Source organism: Puma concolor, chromosome A1, assembly GCF_028749965.1.
Source record: "Puma concolor isolate L17-30 chromosome A1, mPumCon1.1.hap2, whole genome shotgun sequence".
Classification (NCBI taxonomy): Eukaryota; Metazoa; Chordata; class Mammalia; order Carnivora; family Felidae; genus Puma; species Puma concolor.
The window spans coordinates 106,931,780-106,959,126 of NC_141667.1; the positions used below are offsets into that span (position 1 = coordinate 106,931,780).

Sequence of the window (27,347 nt, forward strand, 5' to 3'; positions counted from 1 at the left end):
GCTCCACCACTGAGAAATTCCACCAAAGGCACCAAAACTCCACTCGTTCTTAAACAGCTCAACCCCACTCTCCCCACCACTACCTTCACACGACCCTCAATCTGGGTTCTCTGCTATCCATGTTCTGTGGAAGTACTGTTCCCACTACACACATTTCACTGGGGCCTTACCTTTTCCTCAAACATGTCAATAGCCTTCACTTGCAGTTCATGACCTCAGACCTTAAATGGGTTGTTAACGCTCCAAAGCAATCCTACCACATTTACAGCTCCTTTCCTGTTCTCCAAGGCCATGTGACTTCCCTCTCTACTCGACTCCCATATAACCCTCCCAACTGCTACCCAGGGGTCTCATAATGCATGGAGAAAAGCGAAGCTACCAAATCTATTAAACTACCTACTTTTTATCAAGAAAATTTATTGACAGCAGTGATATGGAAATGGAACATTTAAAAATGAAACTTCTTATTCTCTTGAGATAAATGTAGATTCGTATGCAGTAGTAAGAAATAATATAGAGAGAACCCAGGTACGCTTTGCTGGGTTTTCCTCAACAGTAACGCTCCGCAAGACCATAGTGTACAATAAGCATCAGGATAACTACTTGGACACAGTCAAGATACAGAACATGTCCATCAGCAGAGGATCCCGCATGTCATCGATTTAGAGCCACACTTACTCCCCTCCCATCTCCCCCTCCTAAAGCCCCAGCAACCGCTCACCAGTTCTCCACTCCTACAAGCGTGTCACTTTGAGAATGGTATACACAAATGGAATCACACAGCAGGCTTTTTTTTTGTTTTTAATGCAGTCTAATTCTCCGGAGATTCACCCAGGCCACCATCCCCATCAATAGTTCATTCCTTTTTACTGCTGAATAGTATTCCATGACACAGATCCACTTTTGCATCCTTTCTCATCTCCTTCCTCTGATGACGAGAAAGGAAGTGCCCCTTCTCCCATAAAAAAGCCCATCTTCTTACATGTGCTCTGGATAACTTGCCAGGTTCCTGCGGAAGCCCTTTACTTTGGCTTTCTTCACTGCCATTCTCAACACCTGACAAACATGCTCACATGGACCCCACGCTAAGAGGTCTCCTTTTGACCCCTTAAACTTTTCCAGCTCCCACAATGTGTCTACTCCCTTACACAGCAGCACCTTTCAAGAGAGCTATCTACACTCAACTGTCTACCCACTAGCTACCTCTCATTCCTTAACTACCGTTTGCTCTTAACCCACTCCATTCTAGCTTTTCGTCCCACTTCACTACTGTCCCCAAGGTTATCAGTGACCATACTGCAGATTCCAAAAACCATTTAGAGCCATCTTCCTGACATGGAGCCAATTCTTTCCTTCTCAAAATACAACTCTCCCTTTTTGTGATCCCACAGCCCTGACATACCCAGTTAGCGAAGGGAAATTACCACATTCTATTTCTTTAGTAAGACCTATTTCTCTCTCAGGCTTCCCCAACTCAGTAAGCGCCATGTTGCCACTGACTCTTGTGTAGCTGTACAAATAGGCAACGGCCCAGAAGGACCATGCTAGTCCCCTCACCTCCTCCCAAGAGCAGCACCAGGCTGGCATTTGGCTGTGACCATGTGACATAATCTTGACAGAAAGAATGTGAATGGACAAGAAGAATGTGTCTCTTCTAGGCTGGGACTTTTAAGAAGACGGAAAGCTTTCCTCCTTTTTTTTTCTTACTTCTATCAACCAGAAGCAAAGTATATTAAGGCCATAGGGAAGAACAAAACCAGAAGATGGAAGGAGCGTGGGTCCCTGGCTCAGCATGAGGAAGACAGCTGCCTGCTAACCAAAAACATGTACATGAGTAGGAAATAAATAAGCATTGTGATAAGCCACTGATAGGTTTTGGTTTGCTTGTTATGACATTCTAACACACATCATCATTGTATAGGCATTCTTTGGATGAAATTATGAACATAAAAAATCTAGGGCATCAAGGAGAACTTTTAGGAGCAATATTTACTAAATACCAAGGCTACCCATAAAAAAAAAAAAAAACGAGGTCTTATTTTATGTAAATTCACTTTAATCTGAATTCTTGGTCTCACCCAGTAAGCTAAGGAGGCCTCTAGGATGGAAAACCCATTAACCTCCACACAGCACTAAAACACAATGGCTGCCAGGTTAATTTTAAAGAAAAGAAAAAAAAAAGCTTTTTTTAGGATAGGGTTGTTTGTTTTTCTTTTCCGTCTTGAAGTAAAATTCACTCTGAAATGCTTTTAAAAATTTTTCAGATGTTATTCCAAACTGATTTCCATAGTCCAAGAAAGAAAAATGTCTCAGTATTTTCCCCAAGATAGAACACCACGACGCTGTTACAAATTCTAGTTTATACTATCTACAAAGTTGGTTTATTATTATTAGATGCAACTTGCAAGCATATATAGATTCCTTTGTTTTACACTCCAAACAAGCCAGTAAGTTTTGAAAAACACAATTTTCCTCATAAGGAAAAGAATCCTGCCTTTTCTGACCATTAGGGCTCCAATATGTATCATAGTTGTGAAATTCAGGACCTGGATTGAGGACACTGCTTCGCATATCAAGAAGCCAGGACTCAAGATCCTAAGGTTCTGTCCTTCATTGTGCAGCTCCCTTGCTGTGAACTGTCAGGTACATTACCACATACTTATGCCTAGACTTAAGGGTCTGTATAATGATTAGAATAACACTCCTCTTACTCATCAGGGTTCCCAAAGCTCAGTGTTTACATGATGCTTCTGGTTGCCTACTTAGCAAATTGCAGGCCATAAAGAGAGAAGATAGCGTTAGCCTCCAAAATAAAATTAAAAAAAAAAAAAAAATCAGACAGAGTTGAATACAGTCAACTCTGTGTTTGTTGTTTAAAAGCTAGCCCTGGAAAAAGAAAAAGTACCAATAGTTTGTCTACATTTGTCTGCATTAAACAGATATCACTGTAATAATTAAAAAATAGGTAAAGGCAAAAGAAAAAAAAAAAGAGAGGCTAATTATGACAAATGGAATTATTGGTCCCAATTCTTTATTACCCTGCATTAGTGTTATATATTTGCATCTTGGCCCAGATACCATGTGGGTAGAACATGTTTCTACCCCTTAACTCTGGGCTTGACCATGTGACTTGCTTTGGCCAATACAAAATTAGAAGACATGATGTCCCCAGAGGCTTGAAGCAGGCCTGAGCTGGTGGATATGCACTCTCATGCTCCTGTCTTTTACCAGAATATGATGCCTTGCCTAGCTGCTGGTCCAAGAAAGAAGACAGACACATTGTGCAAATCTGGACTCAAATAGCATCTTAGACCCAATCCTAGCAGAGCCCAGACAAAATGATCCAAAACCCAGCTGACCTGCAACCATGTAAATAAGAAATACTTGTCTGCCAAAGAAAGTTTGTAGTTACACAATATTGTCACCAACTGATAAACCACTTAATGCCTCAGGAAATCTCAGTGGCAAAACGTGTCTCATGGATAGAACTGCAGGGTGTAAAAGAAGGCCATAACATCCTTCACGTGCCCATTTTTAAAGGGAACCCAGTCAACAACCATCCCAGGAACTGTCTTCCTCCCCCTTGTTATATATATACAATTATTTCCTTACATTTATAGCAAAACCTAGGAAGCAATCAAGGCCATGAGACCACTGAACAATGGAATTCCATATTAAAAACATATTGGGAAACTATGTCAATGTTACAACATATTCTTTTACTACATGATATTTAATGTTTACAATTACTTTCCATTTTATGTGTATACTATAATACGTTTAGCCAATATCTTTTGCCAGGTAGTTAGATGATAAGCAATTTTAATTCTAATAAATGATGCTGATCTAAATATCACTATTGTTATTTCTCTGCACCCATTCACAACTATTTCCTTGTGATGAAATGGGAGACATAGAATGGCTGGGTTAACAAATGTGTAATTGTTTAATTATTAATTGTATCGTTTTAATTTACTTTTGCAATTAAGGGACCAGGATCCCTATAGATTGAGTCAGCCCTGGATTCCAAATGAGCAAAGATTTTCCCCCCTAGCATTCACTCCAATTAACCCTGCTGGAGTTTACTAGAAACCTACGGGTACCTACTGCATTACGAACAGTGCAGTATTTACAAGAATGGACTTCGGAGCCACAATGCTCAGGCTCAAATCTTGGCTCTGCTGTTTGTGAACACCATGATCTTGTGCAATTCAGTCAAACTATTTGTTCCTCAGTTTTTTCATCTGTAACATGGGGATAAGACTGCCCCTCATAGGGGGATAAAGATGTTTAAGAAAAAATTAAGGCAATAAATATAATTCCCTAAAAACAATGCATGCTACATAGCAAGCTCTCAAGGTTAGCTCTCATTATTATTAGTGACAACTAGATGAAAACATCATAGATCTTCCCCTCAAAAAGCAGAGTTCAATGAAACTTATCAAGGATAACTGAGTGGCAAAAATTTTAAGCTATAAGCCTTCACAGAATCTTTGTTTAAAGAAAGCAGTAAAAAATTGCCAAAGAAAAGAGTCTTTAAGATTAAAGCAAAGCTAAGCAATATGAAGATGGCTGGTCTTGATGTTACAAAATTTATCAGGTACAGATTTCTGATGGCAAAACCAGTTACTTTGACTTAATTAAGTTTAGCAACAAGTATATCCCAAGGTAAGATCACATGTGATAATTCACAGGTGCCTATTACTAACAGAAACTCTTTCTTCAAGATCAGAAATGATGTTTTCTTTCTACTGCAACCCAATACTGGCACAGTGCCTGAGACAGATGGAAACTCAATGGATAAAGGATCCAAACTGATGTTCAGAAGCCCAAGTTCCCCACCAAGTGCAAACACCCCAAATTCAATCCATGCTGCACATAATATTCATAGCCACCCATGGCTGGGCTAAGGGCTTGGCATAAATTCTTTCATCAAATCCTTAGCTAAGCTATTTAGAGGACCAATTAGAATGTTTTCTTCATATTCTACTCAAACTTACAAGAAACTGTTTTTAAAAACTGACATTCATGAGATTCTTTTAAGCGCTCTCTCTCTCTCTCTCTCTCTCAAGGGCTAATAAACATTTTTGAAAATTACATAACCTGACATTTAATCATATAGAAGTATATATAAAAATGTAAAGGTGTATATAAAAAAATAAAATAGGGGCGCCTGTGTGGCTCAGTCGGTTAAGCGGCCGACTTCGGCTCAGGTCATGATCTCATGGTCAGTGAGTTCGAGCCCTGCGTCAGGCTCTGTGCTGACAGCTCAGAGCCTGGAGCCTGTTTCAGATTCTGTGTCTCCCTCTCTCTGACCCTCCCCCGTTCATGCTCTGTCTCTCTCTGTCTCAAAAATAAATAAAAACTTAAATAAAATAAAATAAAATAAAATAAAATAAAATAAAATAAAATAAAATAAAATAAACTGTATATATAGCACACTAAATTTTTAAGAGTAGGATTGCTAGAGCTATTGAGATTATGAAATGGGAATCAACTTCAGATTTTTTTTTAAGCTGTAGGCCAAATTTCATGACTCAGGTCATTTATCTGCATCAAGAGGTATACCTCTGCATTGTTTTAAAGCTTTAAGTGTACTCCTCTAGCAAAAATTGGAGAGAATCATTACTGCCCCTCCTTTTGGTCAAAAATAGTATAACCAAAGTAAGTAAACTTCCTAAGAGAAATGAGTAAGGAAAGGGATGAGTCTTTTAACCATTAAGATTTAATTTCTCCTCTTACAAAAAAGGGTTGGACTAAACAATGTTTAGGATCTCCCGCTTAAAAAAGCAAATAGTCTCAATCTGTAAAGGAAAGCAAAGAAAAATATCCTCACAAGCGTTCAAAGAATATCAGTATAACTCAAGTATGAACATTTGCCTAAACTTAGTGAAGTGAAGCTGTCTTTGGTGAATTTCTTCCCCTTGGCCTGAGGTCAATTTCACCCTGCAGTATGCCACAATGGGTCAAATGTTCTAAAGTCTACTGAGCCTATGACAGAATCCTTGCTGTTACCAGAAATTTATCTCTCAGAAGTCAAAATCCAGGATTCTCCAAAAAATGTGAATAACTCAACTTACTTTTCAGACCATTTAGGAACTGGCAGAGAAAACTTGTCATATACAGAGAAAACTCTGCTTTGGGACTTAATAATCTGTTTCTTGGGCCCCTGGGTGGCTCAGTCGCTTAAGTGTCCAATTTTTGATTTCAGCACAGGTCATGATCTCACGGTTTGTGAGACTGAGCCCCACATCGGGCTCTGTGCTGACAGTGTGGAGCCTGCTTGGGATTCTCTCTCTCCCTCTTGCTCTGCCCCTCCTCCACATGTGCATGCTCTCTCTCAAAAACAAACGTATAAAGAATGATAAAATAAAAACCAGTTTGTCCAAAGATATTTATATTCACAGAAAAAAGCACTCAGAAAGAAAAAGAAATAACCTTCAGTGATTTAAAGGTGAGTAATATGAAAAATTTATATGGTGAGTTACTTCAAAGCACTTTAAATTATCTTAGGCTGGCTATGTTTCAAGTCAACACAAGTGATTTGTGTTTTCTCTGTATTCGAAAATGTTTAAATTAAATTTAACAACATGATTGAAAAATGGGTGAGAAGGAAAATAAAAGGATGAAAGCTGTGAAGACATTTCACAAATGATAAACGAACGTCCAATAAGCACATGCAAAGATGTTCAACACCACTTAAGTCATCAAGACCATACAAAATAAATCCCTGATGTGATATGACTATCTATCCATTAAAATGGCTAAAATCAAAAAACAACTCAATACCTGGCAATACCACAAGTTGGCAAGAATGCAGAGCAATTAGATTGCTCATCTGTCGCTGGTGGGAATGTAAAACGGTACAATTTTGGAAACAGTTTGGCAGTTCCTTATAAAGTTCAATATACACTACTGATGCATGCACCAACACAGATGAATCTTAAAAACATACTGAGCAAAAGAAGCCTGACACAAAAGAACATGTACCGTTTGATTCTATTAATGTTAAATTCTCGAGGTAAATCGAATCTGCAGTGAGGAAAAGCAGATCGCTGGTCGCCTGGGGCCAAGAAATGAGGGATGAGAGCAGGTAAGACAAAAACAGGGCACAGGAAAGGTTTTATATCTCGACTGTGGTGGTAGCTATGCTGGTGTATAAAATTTGCCGAATTGGGGCACCTGGGTGGCTTCGTCAGTCAAGTCTTGATTTTGGCTGAGGCCATAATCTCACAGTTGGTGAGATCAAGCCCCACATGGTGCTCTGCAGTGACAGAGAAGAGACCTGCAGAAGTCTCCCTCTCTCTCTCTCTCTGCCCCTCCCCTGCTCTCTCTCTCTCTCAAAATATATAAACATTTAAAAAAGTAAATAAATTTGCCAAAATCTGTACACACACCTGCTTTAGCAGGTCCCTTCTGTTGTATGTCAACTTTCTCAGTAAAATCCTCAATTTCAGAACACGTGCCCTCCTTAAGACCCATCACCCACTTAGCTTGTTAGGATGAGGACTGGAGTAAATTAGTGATGAACCCCTGAATTCTATGCCTGACACCAGGAGTACACTGTTTGTTACCTAAGTGGAATTTAAATAAAAATTTGAAACAATAAAATTCTCAATTTTAGTGCTCTCTGGATTGCGTTAGATTTCACCAAAGGGTCTGCAGAGGGCCAGGCCCATTCCAAAGCAGGCCAATTTTCACACCACCTGGGAGGACCCGCCAGTGAGTCAAGGCAATTCCTCCTCTTGCGCATCAGTCATTCAGGACTCACCTGTGAGAGCTCCTCCCAGGCTTCCCCGCCGCAGCTCTCGCCCGTCCTCACTCAGCTGTCTTTTAAACTTCAGTGACTTTGCAGGACCAGAAGTCACATCCGGGGTGCTGCATTTCCGAAACGGCATGGGCGGAGGTGACAGTATGTGGTCAAGCTGTAGAGACAAACACAGGGGCATCACAGGCTGAGGACACTCTCAACACCCACCAGCCCCCTTGCTTATCCTTCTCCAAATCCCTCTCTCCCAAGCCTGTTCCTAATGTGGTTACTTTAGAGAATTCAGGGTTTCACTATTGTGTGCTACATCTGGAGCACATTCTGGCGTACCGCAAAATCTCAACAGCAGTGACGTTTAAAGTGCGGGTCCCAACAAATTAGTGGGTCATGAAACCAAATTTAGTAGATCTAACCAGGATTCGTTTAAATGTAGCAGAAGTTGTTAGAGTCCAACAAAGGAAAAGCACAGTTTCATGAATCACCTGATTAAGTTATACTTGTGTGTGTGTGTCCTTACTCACTGTGTAAGGTATATGTCGTTCTGTGGGCCATGATGTCTCTAAAAAATGAGTAGTATTGTTCTAAAGAGAATCAATAGATCACTTCTTTAGTAGTTCACGAAAGAAAATCCACAGGCTTCTGGTGCTCACAGATACATGCAGGGAAGGGAAATTTCTCAGCACCACATCCCTTAATGCAAATCAATACATCCCTATATCACTTTATAGCCTTTTAAAAGAAAACCTGTCACAAGAATCAGAGAAACTAAAATCACTTCAAGAGACAGCTTTCTACAAAAGAATCCCTTGTGTCACAACACTTATTTCAAGATCTGTCCTCCTTTTCTAAGAAAACCTTTCAAACTTGAATAGGGCCACATCTTCTAAAATGTTCACCTTCAGAGTATATATGCAATATATATATACATATACATATATATATAGATGGTGACTGAGGACAAAAAATACTCATTTGCATATACATCTATCCAGATGGTTATTAAGAACAAGAAAGGAGTACAAAAGGTATTGGTGGAAATTCCAAATGCCACAGAAAAAAACTTTGTAGAAATTTAAATTCAGACAAGACTTCAGTAGCGCTGCTCAAATCTGAGCATTTTTAGAGGATGCTTCACTGAGATTTGCTTTGCTTTGTGTTCATGGGTAGAGAAACAGCTATCTGGTTATATCTGTCTGAATTTTTGCAGATTAGCACTATCATGGATCTATTTTGCCTACGTGGTGCAGCATACTCAAAACGATGGCACAAAAAGAAATTTAACCCTGCCTATGAGTAACTCCTCCCAAGTGCAGTGGGGTAGAACAGACCTGGGCTTCAAGCACTTGTCAGTAAGTAACCACCTCAAACTCAATGCTGGTCAATTTCTTACTGTATTTCATGGCCCCTTAGTATTATTGTGAGAGGTCCTCAAAAAACTAGCAGTGCCTCCACTCCAGGATCAAAGCAGATCAGTAGGGAAAAGATCCCAGATTGTACTTTTGGAAGCTATTTGTTGAGTCTGCTGTTCATTACAACAGCATTCTACTTAGGACAGCCTCTAAGAAGGTTTGGATCGAATTTTAGATACTCTGGCCTCAAACCTTATGGACACAAAATTGGAGCAAGAGAACCCTGGACAGTGACACATCAGCTACTGGAAAATGCAGAAAGCAATCAGTGGTTCAAATGTGGTCTGATCATTATACAATGTAGAAGTTATTTTTGTCTCCTTCATGGCTCCATTTTATGCCTTTACTCTGTTTTTTTTTCTTTTTTCTTTTTTCTTGGCAATGACAGTGAGCACCCGTATTCCCTTTACCACCTTTTGCCATACTACCTTTGCTCTCTCTTCTTCTGTCTTCTCCCACCCCCACACAGTGGAGAGTTGCACGCATTATGGATCTTCACCCCCCAAAACTTCAATATGCCTCTTCTGAGAACAAGGACATTCTCTTCAATTCTCCTACCCTGTATTACAGGTATCCTTTTAAGTGTCTCAAATCTTTCGTTATCACCTTAAATTATAAATAGTAGGGAAAATATAAAATAAGATTCTACCATGTGGACTCAATACTAGGAATTTGCTTCTGCCTTAAAAGGAAAGCTTGCAGCCACAAGGTGGCAATGTGTCACAGACATTCAACACAACGTTCCCCAATAGCCAGCTACTGGATCCCGTAAATGCATCCAGAACCCCTGAGAGTATCTGAGTGACTTAGAGTCCATTCCACTTAGTTATTTTCTCCCAATTACTAGTGGCAGCTGCATAAAATACAAATATTTATTGTTTAAGGGTTCATCAACTTCTGCTCCTTCTTTTTCACCTGAAGTTAAATTTTTCAGCTTGCAGAATTACAATTACTCTCTCTAGGGAAGAGTGTTATATCACAAGTTAACAGAGGGTGGAAAAATAAGAAGGAAGATAATTCCTAAGTAAGAATTATGCGATTTCCTTACATATTTCCAAACAAAGCCCTAGAAGATGAAACAAATGCAGGCGAGGAAGGAAATCAAGAAAAAAGTAAAAGAAAACAAACAAAAAAGAAAATCTATTTCATCACATATATAGCCATGAGCTATTAGTCCATAACCCGGCATTTCTAATCAGAACCGCAACCTCAAGAGGGGAGTATTATTTTAAATCTGGGAAAATGGAGTCAGTGAACTGTGAGGGCTGTCAACGTTTCAAACACAGTCTAAGAAGAAAAACCTGTAAGCGTAGCACCATGTTCCAGGATCCCATTTCCTTCTTCACATCAAATCACAATCCCAACAGGGCTCTCTCTAAATAGATCATTTTTCCAAATTTGCTGGCTTGTCAGGGGCTCAATGTTCTTTCTACAATTAGTCAAAGCTTCTCAAAATGGTCCACTGCAGCCCTGCGATTTCTTTTTCATTTTTTGTCCTGATTCAAACACTCATACTCCAATGGCAAATATTTTATCACACCCTAGAGCTTATGGTAGACATCAAACTTATCACTTCAGACACAGCCCTTTAAAGGATTCCTGTTTAATGTTTTCCAACTTTTCCAAACTCCCCACGTCTTCATACTACAGGAAGCTCAGCTAACGACAGAGCTTGTCTTTAAACCAAACAATGAAGCCTGAACTTATCATGCCTGCTTCACAGACTTCTAATTTTTGTCACCAAGCAGACAATGCATTCCCATCAAGAGATAGCCCTCTTCCCTTGTCACATACTTACCTAGTCGCTGCTAGCCACAAACTAGCCTGCAAAGACACATTCTGCAGAAATACAACCTTACCTCATTCACCAATAGCAAATATTGATTTGTGGTGGATCCCATTTGCTCAAAGCTTCCCGGTTTAGTTTTCTCATCCTCCTGCAGTTCCAAGGACCCCAAGACAGTTTGAAGAGGTCCAGTGGCATATCATTAAATGTCGAAGTCAGACAGATAGGGACCAAACACACCACATACATGTCAACAACTTCTGTTGCTAGCAGTCTATCACAGGAAGCATGGAAGCATCTTAGAGAACAAAGGGTGTACGGAAACTATAATACAACTACTAGAAGTCTGATGCACATTTAGTGCAAAGTTTCCAAAATTCTCAGTCCTATTGAGAAGCTTATCACCAGAACTCCACATCTGTGTTTTTTGAGTTTATCACCTCCATTCACTGTTGGCTGTTTACAATGCTCAGGCTGAGAAAAAGAGAAGAACCCATCACTGTCACAATATGGCTTCTACCATCAGTGAAAATGAATTAAAAGTACAGGTAGGAGTGCCTGAGTGGTTCAGTTGGTTAGGCATCCGATCTTGATTTCAGCTCAGGTCATGATCTCCCAGTTGGTGCAATCGATTCCCGAGTAGGGCTCTGTGCTGACAGCATAGAGCCTGCTTGGGATTGTCTCTCTCCCTCTCTCTCTCTCTGCCCCTCCTCCACTCGTGCTCTCTCTCTCTCAAAAAATAAATTGAATGAATGAATAAATAAAATGAATGAATGAATGAATGAAAATACAGGTGAAGGCAAATTACCAAGGAATCTTGATCTTATTTTTAGTGTCTCTGCCATCCCCACCACCACCATCTCCAAACACGGACCATGGGTTTATTCTTCTATGGCTATAGCCCCCAGGAGTACCATTCTCTCTTTCTAAAAGGGCATATCCAAACTTTCAATGAACATTCAACTTGCAGCCTTCTTAACTATTTTCTCCAACCTCCCCTCCAGATACACTCACACTCGAGCACAAAAGTTCTCTAATTCACAGTTTCTACACCATCACAGTGATCATATGGACATAAACCTGTTTTTCCATTTTCATTAAATTGCAAGTCCTTTTATCTAGCTAGTCAAGTCACAAACCTTACAATTATTCTGAACTTCTGTGTTCACTCCATATCCAATTCCTCTAAACTAACCTCCAAAATACACATATGCAGAATCCAATCACTTCCCCATTCCTACTGCTACCAAGCTTATCCCTGCCATCCAGACCTGTTTCCATCCTTGTCTCAGCACCGCAGCCAGCGACCATCTAAAACATAAGCCAGATGCTCCACATCGTCTGCTGGGGTCCTCTGGCCTCCCCTTCCCCTCACCCAGAGCAAAACCCAAAGTCCTGGCAATGCCCTACGGGTCCTTCCACCTCTACTCACAAGTCTCTGATCCCACCTACTATTTCACTTGCTCCACCTGGGCCTGTGCTCCAGGCATCTTCCCACCCAGCACCCTTACCTTGAGCATGGCCTCTGCTTGAGATGCACTCCAGATATTAGCTATCATGCTCTGCCCCCGCCCCCCATCAAACTCCCACCCTCCAGGTCTCTATTCAATAGTCAGTCTTCCATGGGGGGTTCTCCAACTGCTTTGTGTAAAACAGCATGCCCACTGCTTCATTCCCTTCTTTATGTTTCTTTTTAGCATCTCTCACCCCATGTTAGATCTTCTATATTTGTTTTCCTTCTCCCACTAGATCCTAAGTTGCATGAAATTACATACTAGTCTGTTCCATTTGTCCACTGCTCTATATAAAAGGCACCATGTAAACATTGGTTAAAAGAACAAATGAATGGCAATCTCTGGTATTTCGTTTAAAATATAACCAAAAAACAAAGACCACGTACAATTAACAGTTTTTACTGTTGGACAAAGCTGAATAAGATTACATTAAATGTTACTCAAGGTGAAAATGCTAAATGCAGTCCATAGCATTTTGACAAAACTGAACGTTTCATGTATGAAAAAGACCCTGAGGTTATAGCAAACGTCACCTTTTTAAAGAATCTTTCTATATACAAACTAATATGCTAATTTTTTTTAACACCGCTGCCTCTGAAGGTGATTTCTAAATAATGAATTATTCGGCCTCTTAACTATATCCTAACGAGCATATTCAGTTGTTTCTATCAATCCAAGCCTTTCCCTACACTCTCTTCTCTTTGCTGTAATTCCCCATTCATTCCCAAGATGTGGGACATGCATTTTAAAGACCCATCCAGAATGCATGTGCCCTAAGGCCAAAGTTCATTAGTTCACCTGGATCATCAATGTCACTTGCATACACAATGAGGCTCACCAGTAGTCTTTTTTATGCTAAAAAAAAAAAAAAAAAGAAAAGAAAAGAAAAAAAGAGTAAGAGACTGACTAGTAACATGGGGTTATGAAGACCAGGTTCAGTTATTCTGTTTCTTGATATTAAATATTCTAAGAAACTTATGGTATGAAATGAATAATTAACAAATTGCATAGACTATGCTTATAATCTTAATTACCTGTTCTACTGCCTCTATCCAAAAAGGAATCAAATGAGCAACCTGAACTGACTGTACTTCACAGGGTTTTATTTACTTTTAAACCAAAACCTATAAACAACATTTTAAAATTTGACAGAATAGAGTTCTATCTTTAAGACAGTCATTACCAGATTCATACTAATTTAGCAGTGGTTAGAAAAGTCAATGCTTACCATCCTAATTAAGACAATTAACTATTTCTATGCTCGTTTCCTCACCCACAAAACGTTAGTAGTAATACTATCTCCTGTGGTTGTTGTGGAGATTAAAAGAATTCATATACGCACTTAAAACATGCACAGAACATAGTAAGTGTAGAATAAATGTTAGCTGCGCTGGTTATTGAAATTGCCATAGAGGAAGTCACCTCATTCGCAAACATCTCTGCATGTGTACTTCATCACAAATGGTTTGCAAGGAAATTAAACGGATTACGATTTTACTGAGTTGTCTTACTTTTCTTTATGGCTCAGAGGAGAACTTGGCTTGTACTGCTTTACAATTATTTCCAGCTGTGATTCTCAAGCTATAGGGTGTTCAGCGTGCATGAGGCACAGCTGTATGGAAGGAGCCTAACCCAAATCTGAACTCTCAGGGGCAGCATCACAGTGCCATGCCTTGGCCAAACTACTTGACTCCTCTCTCAAGTATGAGCCTAAGAGATGGGGAGGATACAGGTGGATGATGAATGAAAAGGGCTTAACACAGTGCTTGGCACGTTAAAGCACTCATTAACTAAGAATGCTGCCCATAACTGTCACCGTAGTTCAGCTCAAATTCCACTTTCTCTCAGCTTGTTGACTGGTAAAGCATATGGCTTTCACCTGACCCTTCTGAATGGCACCTCTGAATTCTTACCTCTATTCTACACTATTCAAATCGAGAAGAAACATTTCACAGGCTCACCACTGCATCAAGAATATGCAACCTTCCTTTCCCCAGCATCTTAAAATCTAACTACACAGACCGAGTCAAACACTGACTGAGCTACCATCTTGGACCACGCTTCAGGGGGGCCCATTTATTTTGCTGACTCTCATTGTGGACTGTGCCACCCAGAATGCATGTTTCCATTTAATGATACTGTAAGAAACAGCCATGGAAGTTCTGCATGTATCAACAAGTGAGGAAGGACCTCTATTAGTGCCCTCCGTGTCAAGAATCCTCTTAATGAAACAATTCTTAATGAAACTTAATGAAACAAGCAGTTATGTGCCAAGTTTGCCCCTGGGCGCGACGGCAGACAAAACTCCCTGCCTGCCAGAAGCTTCTTTCTGGTTGGTGAGATAGAAACCTGGAGAAATGCTGTTAGGTTCTCTGCAGTACAATCAGGTGTGCTTCTGCTGGCTTCTAGTCTGCTTGCACCCTGGAAAACCCACCTAATTCATCACAGTTCTCTCATTCAACCGCCAGAAATCACAGGGCAAAGCCTGGGCAGCCCATCATCACCAACTGTGGTAGGTCCAATCTCCATCAAGACTTCATGGGCCCGGTTGCTGCACAAACTTCACTCTGGATTCCACTTTACCCTCTGCTGTGGACTATTTGTGTTCCCCCCAAATTCATATGTTGAACACTAACCCCTGTGTGATGGTGTTTGGAGGCAGGACCATTGGGAAGTGATTAGGTCATCAAAGTGGAGTCATCTTGCATAGCATTAGCCCATTATACACGAGATCGAGATCTCACAGAGCTCTCTTGCTTCCTCAACCAAGTGACGACAGAGCTAGAACTTCTATAAACCAGGAAGCAAACCCTCATCAGACACCACATCTGCCAGGGGCTTGCTCTTGGACTCAGTAGCCTCCAAGAGGATACAGGTGGATGAGAAATAAACTCTGAGAAATAAATGGTTGTTTATAAGCCAACCAGTCTATGGTACGCTGTTGCAGTAGGTGGGATGGACTGAAACATCCTCTTTAGCAGTGTTTTCCAGGTGGTGGTGATTGTGCCACCGAGGGGGACATTTGGCTATGTCTCATTTTAGCTTCTCTCAACTGAAAAGGAGCAGAGGATGCCACTGATAGCTACTAGCTGGAGAGCACAGGTGCTACTGAGCACAGGACAAGGTACAGAAGAGCCCCCAGCCAGAAAGAATTACCCAGCATAAAATGTCAATCACGTTGCCGTTAAAAAATGCTGTCCTATCCGCGCTTTTCATGTGTGCGTCTTTACCTGTGTTTTAAGTTATTCAACTTGCTGAGTGATGTATTATTTCAGGTCATCTTAAAACCTTGTAAGAACAAGAAAAGGGACAGAGGCAGAGCACAGATGGAATCGCAGCAAAAAGTGATCATGTCAACAAGTTTGTTAAGCAAATAATTTCCCCAGCCACTCTCATTTACCCAACCTAGTTCGCTGTTTATTGCAATTCAGTTTCTCAAGTGAACACCATGTTTTGAAAAATAATACATCAATCCAACATATTTAAACTGGGAGATGTACTAGATACCAGTATCATTTTCCATCTTCAGTTTTTAATTAATTCTTTGAATCACAAACTTCAATTAGCAAAATAGAAAGTGTTTCAGAAACAACCTAAAATACATTATTAGATCAAACTACAATGGCATTCACCTAAACAGAGCGCACCACTGGTTTCATCTCTTATGAGAATTGATTTTCTTTCTTCTCTTCTGAGAGAAATATGTAAATTAGCACTTTGATAGCACTATCCCACTTTTGTCTGTCAACTCAACTTCAAGAAAGTCAATTCCTTTGCTTATGAACATCTCTAGACACACACACACACACACACGCCTCACCAGCAATATTATCAGTCCCAAGGACAGAGCACCACACAGCAGGCATTGAACTGTGATGTTTACATTAAGCAATAAATGCAATAGCCCACAGATGTAAAAAAAAAAAAATCTAATTTTATGTTAGTTTTTTTAAACATAGCACTTTGCACACTTCAGTTTAGGAACCATGACATTGGGGAAAGCACAGGGAATATACTGATTTGACTTTGCATATGTATCACCTGTTTTCCTGTCACTTTAATATTCTCGATGCTTCTCTGACCTTTATTTAGGGATCTGCTCTATGCCTGAAACTGTTTACTTATCTGAAGTCATTAAATTCCCCTGGTACCATCATGTCTCCATCAGCGACGTAACTCAAGATTCAGACCACAATTAACAAAGCAGGAAGAGAATACACTCCTCAACTCTCAGCTATCCACCATTTCAAGTCAGAGGGGAGGGGCGCCTGGCTGGCTCAGTTGGTGGAGCATGTGACTCTTGATCTCAGGGATGTAAGTTCAAGCCCCATGTTGGGTATGGAGATTACTTAAAAATGAAATCTTAAAAAACAATCAAGTCAGAGGGAAAATTCTCACGACTCCACAAAATCTTACATTATGTGCCTACTTTCCCCTCTGGCAGAGGGAGTAGACCTCCAAGGAGGTACTATTATTATTCCCATTTTACCAATGAAGAAATATATTCAGTAAGATTAGCCCCTCCACACTAATCAACTTCTCAGGCAGTACACAAAAGCAATCAAGCCCAAGATTTCTGACTCCAAAGCCCAAGTTTCTTCCACTGTTCCTAACAGCCTCACAGAGAGGGGCACACAGAGCAAAGCACACGAAGCCCCAGAAAGTAAAGGTTAATTTCCTCTTCCATCTCTGATCCAAGAAGACTCCCTAGAGAAGAAGAGATCTTAGGCTTTGATGTCAACCAATCTGAATGGTCTAGTTCTATACTAATTGGCAGTCTACAAAAGCAGTTTCCAGGGCTTCCGCAGCTGAAATTCTTAAGTCAGAGTTATAGAATCACAAAATATTAGCAGTAGAATGGACCTAAAAATCACCTGTAGTCTAATTTTCTGCTTTTTGCAAGACTGAGGCCCTGACAAATCAAGCCAACCACCCAGGTTTACAATAGATCGTGTATGAATGCAAACCAGAACCCAAATTTCCAGACCTACAACCCATTGCCTATCACAGCCTACCTATCACACTCTTACCTACTTTGCCTCCTGCAACCCAATATTCACCATCCTAATTGATTTGTATGATTTTCTATGGCTTTTTATTCATACGTGCTCTATTAACCCAAGATTGTTTTAAATATATGTTTTAACCAAATGTCTACTATGGACTAGGCATTGGGCTAAGGACTGAAAAACTGAGAACAGAATGGACAGTTGCCTTCCTTAGGGCACTTCTACCCAAGTGTAGGAGGCAGACACAAAAACCCATCCATCAAAAAACATGACCAGTACAAGGATGGACTGGGTATTAGGGACTGACTACAAGTGGCTTTGAACAGAGCTATGGTTGGGCACCTAATTTATTTCTTTTCTGTGTTGGTTGAAAATGCTGTTACCACTTCTTGCCTGAAATGTGGCGGGGTGGGGGGAGGGCATGACTTGTATATACTCGCACAGACTATGGTCTTCTCAGATACTCAGAAGCCAGTCCAGATGCAGCACAGAGTGGTATGTAAACACTTGCTAATTTTGTTTTTGGGCCGGGACTTTTCAAACTCAACCAACTTGTCCTCAGGTTCACCACCCGCACCATACAGCATGACTAGAACTTTTCTGGTCCTCATCATCTATCCTTCCTGAGGCACAAACTGCCCACCATGGGCCAGATGCTGCAGGAATAGTGCAGGGCATCACTTCCTACTTCCTGAGAGAATCAACAGAGGAGAGGAAGAAGACAGCAGTTTGAGGCAAGCCCACAGCCAGGAGGACATTCAGCCATGTGGCCACGTAAGGGAGATCCAATTATAATTTCATCTATAAAATAAGGATCATTCTATCTACCTCACAGCATTTCTGTGGATTAAGTTAACATATCGATATGGAAAGCTCCTGGCAAGAGAAGACACGCAAATGTTTCTTCTCTTCCCCCTTCCTTCTCTTAACCTAGTTCATTTTCTGAGGACAATAAAAAGGTTATCAAGCACTAGAACTTCTTTTCAAGTAATATCTATTAAGGCTAAAAATAAACTTTATACAAGTTTCCGGGGTGGGGGGGAGGACTTCAAAATACGCTCTCCTTGTAAAATAATGTTTAAGCTCTTTACCTGAACAAACATATAAATTAATATTCATTTCATGTTTTTGCATTAAGAAGAAAAACGGGATGTTTGAGCAAGTCTACGTGGATAGCAGCAGCAAACCAAACTCTGACCCAAGCGGCAAAAATAAATATTGTTAAGAAAAGTATTCCCAAGAATCATGAGTCATGAGTCCTCAGAAGTCAGGAGGCTTCCGTCACCTGGTTAGACAGAAACCATTTAGAAGGACGGAAGAACAGTCACTGAGAAACTGGAAAACAGAGACCTTGAAGGAGGGCTCTGGGGATGGGGGTGGTGAGGTCATGTTGACTATTTTTAGCAGCTTTATTTCTTCTTCAAGAGGGAAAAAAAATAACCCAGAAACATGAGGGAAATGGAGAAGAAAGAGAAAGAAAGGATGGAGGGAGAAAGGGAGGGAGAGGAAGCTGGAAAGAGGAGTAAGTGATGTGGCAAGAGCTCTGGGGAAGTCACTGCCCTGTCGGCCCCCACTCAGCAGGCTGAGTCTGCTTCTCAATGACTAGTCCCTGGCGTGTGCCCTTGGAACTCAAGCTCTGAGGGCTGCCTTGTGCCCAGGGCTTCGCCCTGACTGACTCTTGCCTCTGAAATGCAGGCTACTGGGGACCAGATCCCACTACGGCACTGGGTCTCAGGGCTTCCTGTCTGTGGCCTGATGAACTGCAACACTTTGGCCCTGCCTCTACTGGGAAGATTTAGGGTTTGCTTTGTAAGTTTAAATAATGGGGCCAATATCCCAGATTCCCTTTGTCCAGTTTACACCTTCATAGGGTTCAACCCCAAGCCGATGTCTGCTACCTAAACTCCCCAGTCCTCAAGAGTCAGGCCAGGTATAACCTACCAGCCCCCCAGGGGAACAGGAACTGGAGTTCTCAAAGGAGAAGGAGAAAATGCCAGAGAGAGAGGTATAAAGGGATAAGGAAAGGGGTAGGAGATGCAACAAGAGGCACAAGAAGGACAAAGGAGACAATTAACAGCTTGGTAGATACTGCAGAAAATGCATCATCTTACCTTTTCTTCCTTTTCTACTGTTCACGTGGGTCGGAAATCCTCTGATCACTCCGATCCTCTGATTACGGATCACACTGTCATCGGAAACTCTGACTGGCTGACCAAACCATCCCTGGAACCTCCTAACATGTTTGTACCTACTCTTCAAAGAAGAATGGGAGTCCTCTGCTCTGATCCCCTCCTTGCTTCCCAGGAAGAAAACTCTTCTCCAGGTTACAAGAGCAAAAAACAAATCAGGAGATTCCCAGCAACTATACGAAATCGAGGAAAGAAAAGATGTTGCCTTTGGGTACAGGTTCACGACTCTGCTAAAGGAAGCATTCACCAGAAGCCACCATGTAATAAAAACAGACAAAAGAGAATTCCAAAAGAGGAATCCCTTGAGTTCTCAAAACAGCCCCGAAGGACTGGGTAGAGTTCCACTAATACAATCCACACAGCAACCAAGAAGGGCTGAAAAGGTGTGAGTTTCATCAGGTTTTGTTTTTTTAACCTGGTCTGTAAACAAAAATTCTAAAACTACTATTTTAAATATAGCTAATGTGAGCCAAAAAAAAAAAAAAAAGAAGCAATTCTCTCTTCCCATCAAAGAACAAAAACAAAACCAGGCAATACACAAGAACTCCCAGGAAGCTCCTGACAAGTTAGGGTGCCAAGCGGTCCCCACCTAGGAAAGCACGCACACGCGGATATCTGACCATGTCTGAAATTGACTTGGCCAATGAACCCAGGAAGCAACTTCATAGTCAGCATCTGACCCAGACTGGCTGCCACATCCCAGGTCTTTATTTCTCCACTCTTGCCAGAGACTCACAGGCAGAAGGGAGAACGGCTCTGCATTGAACACACGTGGATCTAAAGACTGGAGTCAAGTACATGCTAAGTTAAGGCAACTTTCATGTCTGAGTTTGAAATCTACCTGAGAATGGAGCAACCCCTCCACAGGTGGAGTCGGTGCCTTCTTTCAAAAAAATCTACAGTTCTCGTATCATCTTCTTGCATTAAGTTTCTACACATATGGGTAAAAGCATATGGGAAAAGCTGTACACTTACCTCACTGAAACTACACTGTTATGTATAAACCCTCATTCAAGTAACATCTTCTTTCGCTGATATGTTTGTAAATGTACGTGTAGAAGCACGTGGGAATAGACCTATTCTTACCTCAGTGAAACTGCACGGCATATATTGCGTGTTTCAGGTAACACCTTCTTTCATGAAGATGTGTTTGAAAATATATGTTAGAAGCAGGTGGGAATACCTGCACGTTTAACTTATCAAATCTACACTGTGAACAAACCTTCTTTAAAGTAACCTGTTCTTTCACTAAGATGAAACTTTGTAAAGTTACATGTACAAGCTTATGGGAATAGCTTCATGCCTAATACATGGAAAGTACACTGTATACATTTTCAAAAGAAAGTTTACGGCTCTCATCGGTAGGTAAATTAGATTTCTTCTCCTTACATGGGGACTTTAAACAATGAATTCCTCCATGTAAGTGTTTATTGAAAGATTAACAAAAGCCAGCTGGCAACAAACGGAAGCAGAACTCTCACTTACAAGGCCACACCCAATGGATTCATCTGATCAGTGGAGCTCCCGTCCATGTGTACTGTCCCTGCTCCCTGGAGCCGGGTTGCACCTGCCCACCAGGGCTATGGGTTTGGTCTTCCCATTTCACATATTCCTCTAATGGCTGCAGTCACACCCTACTGCTGAGAGGACCCAACTCTCACCGAGCTCAAACCACCACAGCCCTCAAGGTCTGTCCCTGCCCTTCACCGTTCACTGCTATCCCAGGGATCAGCAAACTATATCCCACATGCCAAATAAAAGTGAACTGGACTACAGCCATGCTTCATTTACATACTGTCTGCATTCCACCTGGCACAGCAGAGTTGAACAGTCGCCACAGAAACCATGTGGCCCTCAAAACCTCAAACATTGGCTCTGTGGCCCTTGACCAAACAAGTTTGCCAGTGCCTCATTTCTTCCATAAATTTACCAAGCATTTACTATGTGCCAAGCACTGTTTGTGCCCTGTGGAGAGAACAGTAAGCAAAGCCAAGTCCCCTTCTTCAGGGGGGCTAGGGCTGTAAAGAAGCAGCAGCACGATATGGGACAGGATGTGGGACACTGCATCATGTGGGCAATGAGAGGAGGAGGTCACTGAAAGGGGCCCATATGAACAGCAACCTGAGGGATGGGGAGGAGGGAGCCGCATCAGGGCCCTAAGTGAGAATGAGCTCAGCACATCTGAGTAAAAGCAAGCAAAGTGGCTGGACAAGGTCCCCTTTCCCTACAGTCCCCATCCACTCACCCTTCCTCCAGCTAGGCACAGCCCTTGCCACATGCCCGGGACCATGCTATCTGCTTTAAGCACAGATCTCATCTCACCTTTAAGATCACTTTCTGACATGGTCTTGTTTCCATCCCCATTTTACAGGTAAGGAAACTGAGGCTTAGGGAGCTTAAGTGACTTAGCCAAGCTATTGAGCTAGGGGCCAATGAAGACAGAGATCCATGGCTAGCTGTGAGACCCAAGGTCCTCCTATATTGTTTCCCATCCCACCTTTGTACAGACAGCATGGGCTCTAGCACCTAGCTACGGACCAGCAGCTTGACTTTCCTGCTGTAGCTGGCCCAGGCTGCGGGCCACCTGGATGGAGGCAAGAGGCTTCCCTGAGCCTGCTTCCTTTTCCACTCTCTGTTTCTACAGTCCATGTTTTCACTGAACTTCCCTACCCCATCCACTCCTAATGCTATAAAAGCCTCCAAACAAATCCAGTGAGCCATGCAAGGCTGACAGAGGCAAGGAAATAGCTTGCAAAATAAGGAAGGAGAAAGGGGACTAGTATTTACAGATGGTGTCTACGTGCCAGGCACTAATGCACAAAGTGCTCACTTTATTTCTGGGAGATGATGCCTCATGAAAATATCAAAGGAGAAAAATACATCTTCCACAATGCAGTTTTTGGCATTCCGCAATGCAAGACCTGCTTAAGGAGTCTCCAGAACAGACAAAATAAAAATTTTAAACCAGCACATATTAGTATATACTGTGCTCCTCAGAATTCATTATCCAATGTCCTGAGACAAGATACACAGCAACTTCCTATTCTTTCCAACCTCAATTATGTTCTCAGAACTTCCACCTTGTTTTCTCTGCCTCTTTTAAGAATTTACATCAGGGGCATCTGGGTGGCTTAGTCACTTAAGCATCCAACTCCTGATTTCAGCACAGGTCATGGTCTCACGGTTTGTGAGATCGAGCCCCGCTTTGGGCCCTAAGCTGACAGCGTCAAGCCTGCTTGGGATTGATTGATTCATTCATTCATTCATTTATTCATTCTTCCCCTCTCTCTCTCCCTCCCTCCCTCCCTCTCTGCCCCAGCCCCAAGCTCTCTCTCCCTCTCTCAAAAAATAAACATTTCTTACAACAGAATTTACATCAGATTGTAATGCTTTACAGTGCAATGCAACTTACAATGCTTTACAATTTACAATGCGCGTGATTAATCCTAAAGCAACCATCTCCCCAAACACACACTTGGATCCCAGAGGCGTGGAAGCAAGGAGTGGATTGCCTAAGCATTCCCAAAACAGATACCTGGATTGTGTAGGCTCCCATTGTAGCCCCTCAATAGAGACTACTACTAAGAAACCTAGCAATCATTCACAACAAAGTTCCAAAGCAGCAGGCAGGAGACAGTGAGGAGGACACCTCCATAAACGCTACCAACAAAAACCTCAATGGGAAGAATGGCCAAAGTAAGTGAAATTAACTCTCCGTGCTCAAAGGAAAACAATTACAAGATTGCTTTGCTAATTGTTTTATTTTAGCATTTACACAAGAAAATAATCCTATTCTTAGTTACTATGTCTGCTGCCCCTCTGAATCCTCATCTCTTATCTGCTCCCCCAAAACTGAGCAAAAGGCTTGACACAGTCAACCCATAGCATGTGTTACAGACATAAATGCCTACTTATACCTGAGGGTATTACTAGCTGTAAGTAACCTAAGGAGTTAAGAGATGCACTACTGGGGCGCCTGGGTGGCTCAGTCGGGTAAGCATCTGACTTCGGCTCAGGTCATGATCTCGCAGTTTGTGAGTTCGAGCCCCGCGTCCGGCTCTGTGCTGACAGCTTGGAGCCTGAAGCCTGCTTCGGATTCTGTCTCCCTCTCTCTCTGCTCCTCCCCTGTTCACGCTGTGTCTCTCTCTCAAAAATAAATGAAAACATTTAAAAAAATAAAAAAAAAAAGTAAAAGAGATGCACTACTGACAGGCATCTGGTTAAGCTCCGACTCTTGATTTCAGCTCAGATCATGATCTCACAGTTGGTAGGTTCGAGCCCCACATCGGGCTCTGCGCTGACGGTGCAGAGCCTGCTTGGGATTCTCCCTCCCTCTCTCTCTCTCTCCCTCCAAATAAACAAACTTAAAAAAAAAAAAAAGACGCACTATTGAGAGGGAAGGGAAGGGAGGGTGAAGCAAGGTTAAAATCCCTCCATTCGTGGAACAGGATAGGAAGATGAACTATGTGAAAAATGCCATGGAGCTGGGGTAGGAAGGGCCCAGGTATTCTGTATGCACTGTTACTCTTTCTTCCGGATATACCCCTCTTCCCTTGTCAGTCCAAGAATTCCTGTCCCAACAAGGATAGAAGTCCAGGAAAGCAAACAAAAATTGGCCTCAACTCCAAGAACAGGACACACATGTGGATAAACAGGTTGGCAGGAGACAGCAAAGACCAAATTACCTGGAAGGGAAAATTAACTTTATGTTGACGTTGCTTATAAATGATATTGCACCCAGAATGGGAAGGCATGCACCATTTCCTCATTTCCAAAATGACTAAGAATATAGGAAAATAACAGGAAAGTCAGCTCTCAGAATCATTTTTGAAAACTTAGAAATGACTTTATATGCATCACCCAGTGTAACTGACATTTTTTTTACTTGATGATAAAGCATCTTTTATCACTGTAGCTAATTAAAACCAAGAGGTAAAAAAAAAAAAAGAAGAAGAAGAAGAAGAAGGAAAATGACAATGAAGATATCAATAATTCAAGACTTCAATGAGAGGGAAGCCATCTATACAAAACCTTCTCAGGATTCTTACATTACAGAATTTTATGTAGTGACAGTACCTCACTACAAAAATGTAATCATCAACAATGGCACATAATTAAGTTAGAAATAAAAGGTCAAAGAAGTTAGAGGAAAGGGAACTATCAAGAGCCCACAAAGATGACGCGGCTCCGAATGAGAAAGGCGTAAAAGTAGCTCAATATTTGCCACCATCAGAAAGTCAGAAGGCAGACCTGAGTCATGAGTCACAGCACCCTCAAGCTGACAGTGATGCTCCCACCCCCAGCAGTCTTGCCAATGACTGTACCCTGGCTGCAATCTCACTAATGACCCCGAGCCAGAAACGCCCAACTGGGGTGCTCCTAGATAACAAAGAACTAACTAGCATCCTAATACTGTTGGGTCTGGCTTTGTGTTGTTCTGCTCTTTAAGCAATTGAATTTGGGGGATCACTTCTTACACAGCAAAAGGTAACTCAATGTCAAACATCCTCTGACCTAGGGGACTGTGTGTGTGTGTGTGTGTGTGTGTGTGTGCGCGCGCGCACGTGCACATGCACGGGGACACACATGTACAAGTGCTGTAAGAATGATGTGTTCAGAGTGACCTCATGGAACGAACTCCACACTGATTCAGCTGGCCCAAATATAATTAAGAGGCCACAAGCATGTTTGACCAAATATAGCACTTCCTAGTTGCTACTCGTAGGTTTTCTTGTTTATGATATTTAAGAAGAGCACTTCCCTCTGTTGCTATCTGCATCTCTGCCAACCATCTTCCATGCATCACGTGTGAAAACCAGTTTCGTTACTTTCTCCCACCATCCATGACAGGCCCTTCACTGCAGCACAGCTCAGAAACCTCGAAGAACAGCCAAGAAAGGAATGGACCACTGTTAACAGTACCTGACTGTAGGAAGGTGGGAGGGCTACTTACATCTTTCTTTATTCACATTTTAGCTTTTTCCAAGAAAGACTTAAAGGCTCTAGTAGCGTAACTCTCGCAGAGATTCATTCCCCTGACACTAACCCACTGCCAATTTCATAGCTAAGTAGTTATTGTTGCCTTTCTACTTCTGTTCAGAACTTACATTTGATTCTCTGGGTCATTTAATCTTTTATTCAACAATAATTCTGTGACTGGCCCGGAGTAGAGATACAGCTCCACTTGTGTGCACGTGAGTTTACCAGCAGGCTGGGAAGCACACATAAGCCAAGACTCACACACACAAAAGAACAAAAACAGACAAGGCATGGCTACAAAAGAACTCTCCATCTCCTGGCATTTTACATCTTCTGCCCCTTTCCTAGTTGGAGGGTATAAGTGATACTCAGGAGATATCATTAAACATTCCAAGGTCGAACTTCTGAGAAAAGGTTAAGACATTAAGTCACACACCCTGGATAAGGACTGGAAAGGAAGGGAGAATACAAAGGTACTGAGGCTTGCACTGGAGTGTGCTTCAACAGAAAGCAAGCAGGGAAAATGGGAAAATCACCTTCTCCAGATCCCCTCAAATCCCACTGCTGTCTCCTCCAGGACTAAATGTCCCGTGTCATCCTATCATGGAGACCATGGAAAGCTAAGGTCAGAAGCAGTGAAAAAATGAAGGTCATCATTGATTCTTCTGCCTTGATAAAGAGAAAAGGCAGTGTATCTCCTATGAAAGACATGGTTTCCAATGGTATTCCATAGGATTTATGGAGGGCTTCCTCTCTGTTAAGGTACTATGGAATGAGGCCTGGACTGAGTGATATCAGGATGAGCTGAACCTATTTGTGAATTCTATAAAAATTACAACTCCTCCCGCCAAATAAATTCATAAACAATTCCATTTTTAAAATTTGGTCATAATTTCAGGTTCTCCACAAAACCTCCAGGCCTATGGCTCCCAGGGTAAACACCGTATGATCTACTAGGAAAAAAAACATGCAGCATTTTTTTTAATAAATTTATTATGTGATATGTGAGGTTAGATATTAGCCTTGTCTTTCTTCCAGGCAGCTGAAAACCGACCTTCTGTCTTTGTCTTCTCAAATACCAGTATTGCAGAAGACAAAACGCATACGTGCATGTAAAAGTAACATTTACTAATATTTCTGGCATCACTTTTTACAGGTGATAGTAACTGAACTAAAATAAAATTGGCATGAAACGTCAGTTTATCAAACCTGCATTTTAACCTCATCCTTATACTAAGTGTGGTTATTTTATATGATTAATTCTGAATAGAAACATTTTCTATAGTCCTAAGAGTGCAAGCTGAGCACTTGTCATTAGTTTCAATGGTTTAAACAATTTTTGCCTAAGACATTGGTAAGAAAAAAGATTCGCTTGAATTTTTCATTTTTTAAATAAGTTCAGTTTCTCTATATAAACTGCATTTATACTGTCAAAAGGAAAACATGAATGACAAGTGAACTAGACACCGGGGGGTTTTTCAAACTTCTTTCTCATAGTCTCCAGTGTCTTCCAAGAGCCAAGTTCTCAGATCCGAGCAGAGAATGTTCTTTAGGGCGGAGAAGCACGTGCTAACAGGATGTATCTGGTGAAAGAACTGAGCCCTCCTGAGAACAAAGACAGAAACCGTATCCCTGCAAGGGGTGGGGAGAGACTGAGGACATACAGCTACAAAACAGGACAGAAAGAAACACG

At 41.5% G+C, this 27,347-nt stretch overlaps 1 protein-coding gene across 6 annotated transcripts in view; it reads right to left on the minus strand.

The window, feature by feature from the left end:
* MAST4 (microtubule associated serine/threonine kinase family member 4) overlaps window positions 1-27,347 on the minus strand; it is a 567,430-nt gene that overhangs the window by 413,465 nt on the left and 126,618 nt on the right. For all 6 annotated transcript variants that reach the window (XM_086699818.1, XM_025923864.2, XM_086699814.1 and 3 more), the window contains exon 2: window positions 7,772-7,925. In XM_086699818.1, the coding sequence (XP_086555944.1) occupies window positions 7,772-7,925 (154 nt within the window). The remainder of the gene's footprint in view (window positions 1-7,771; window positions 7,926-27,347) is intronic.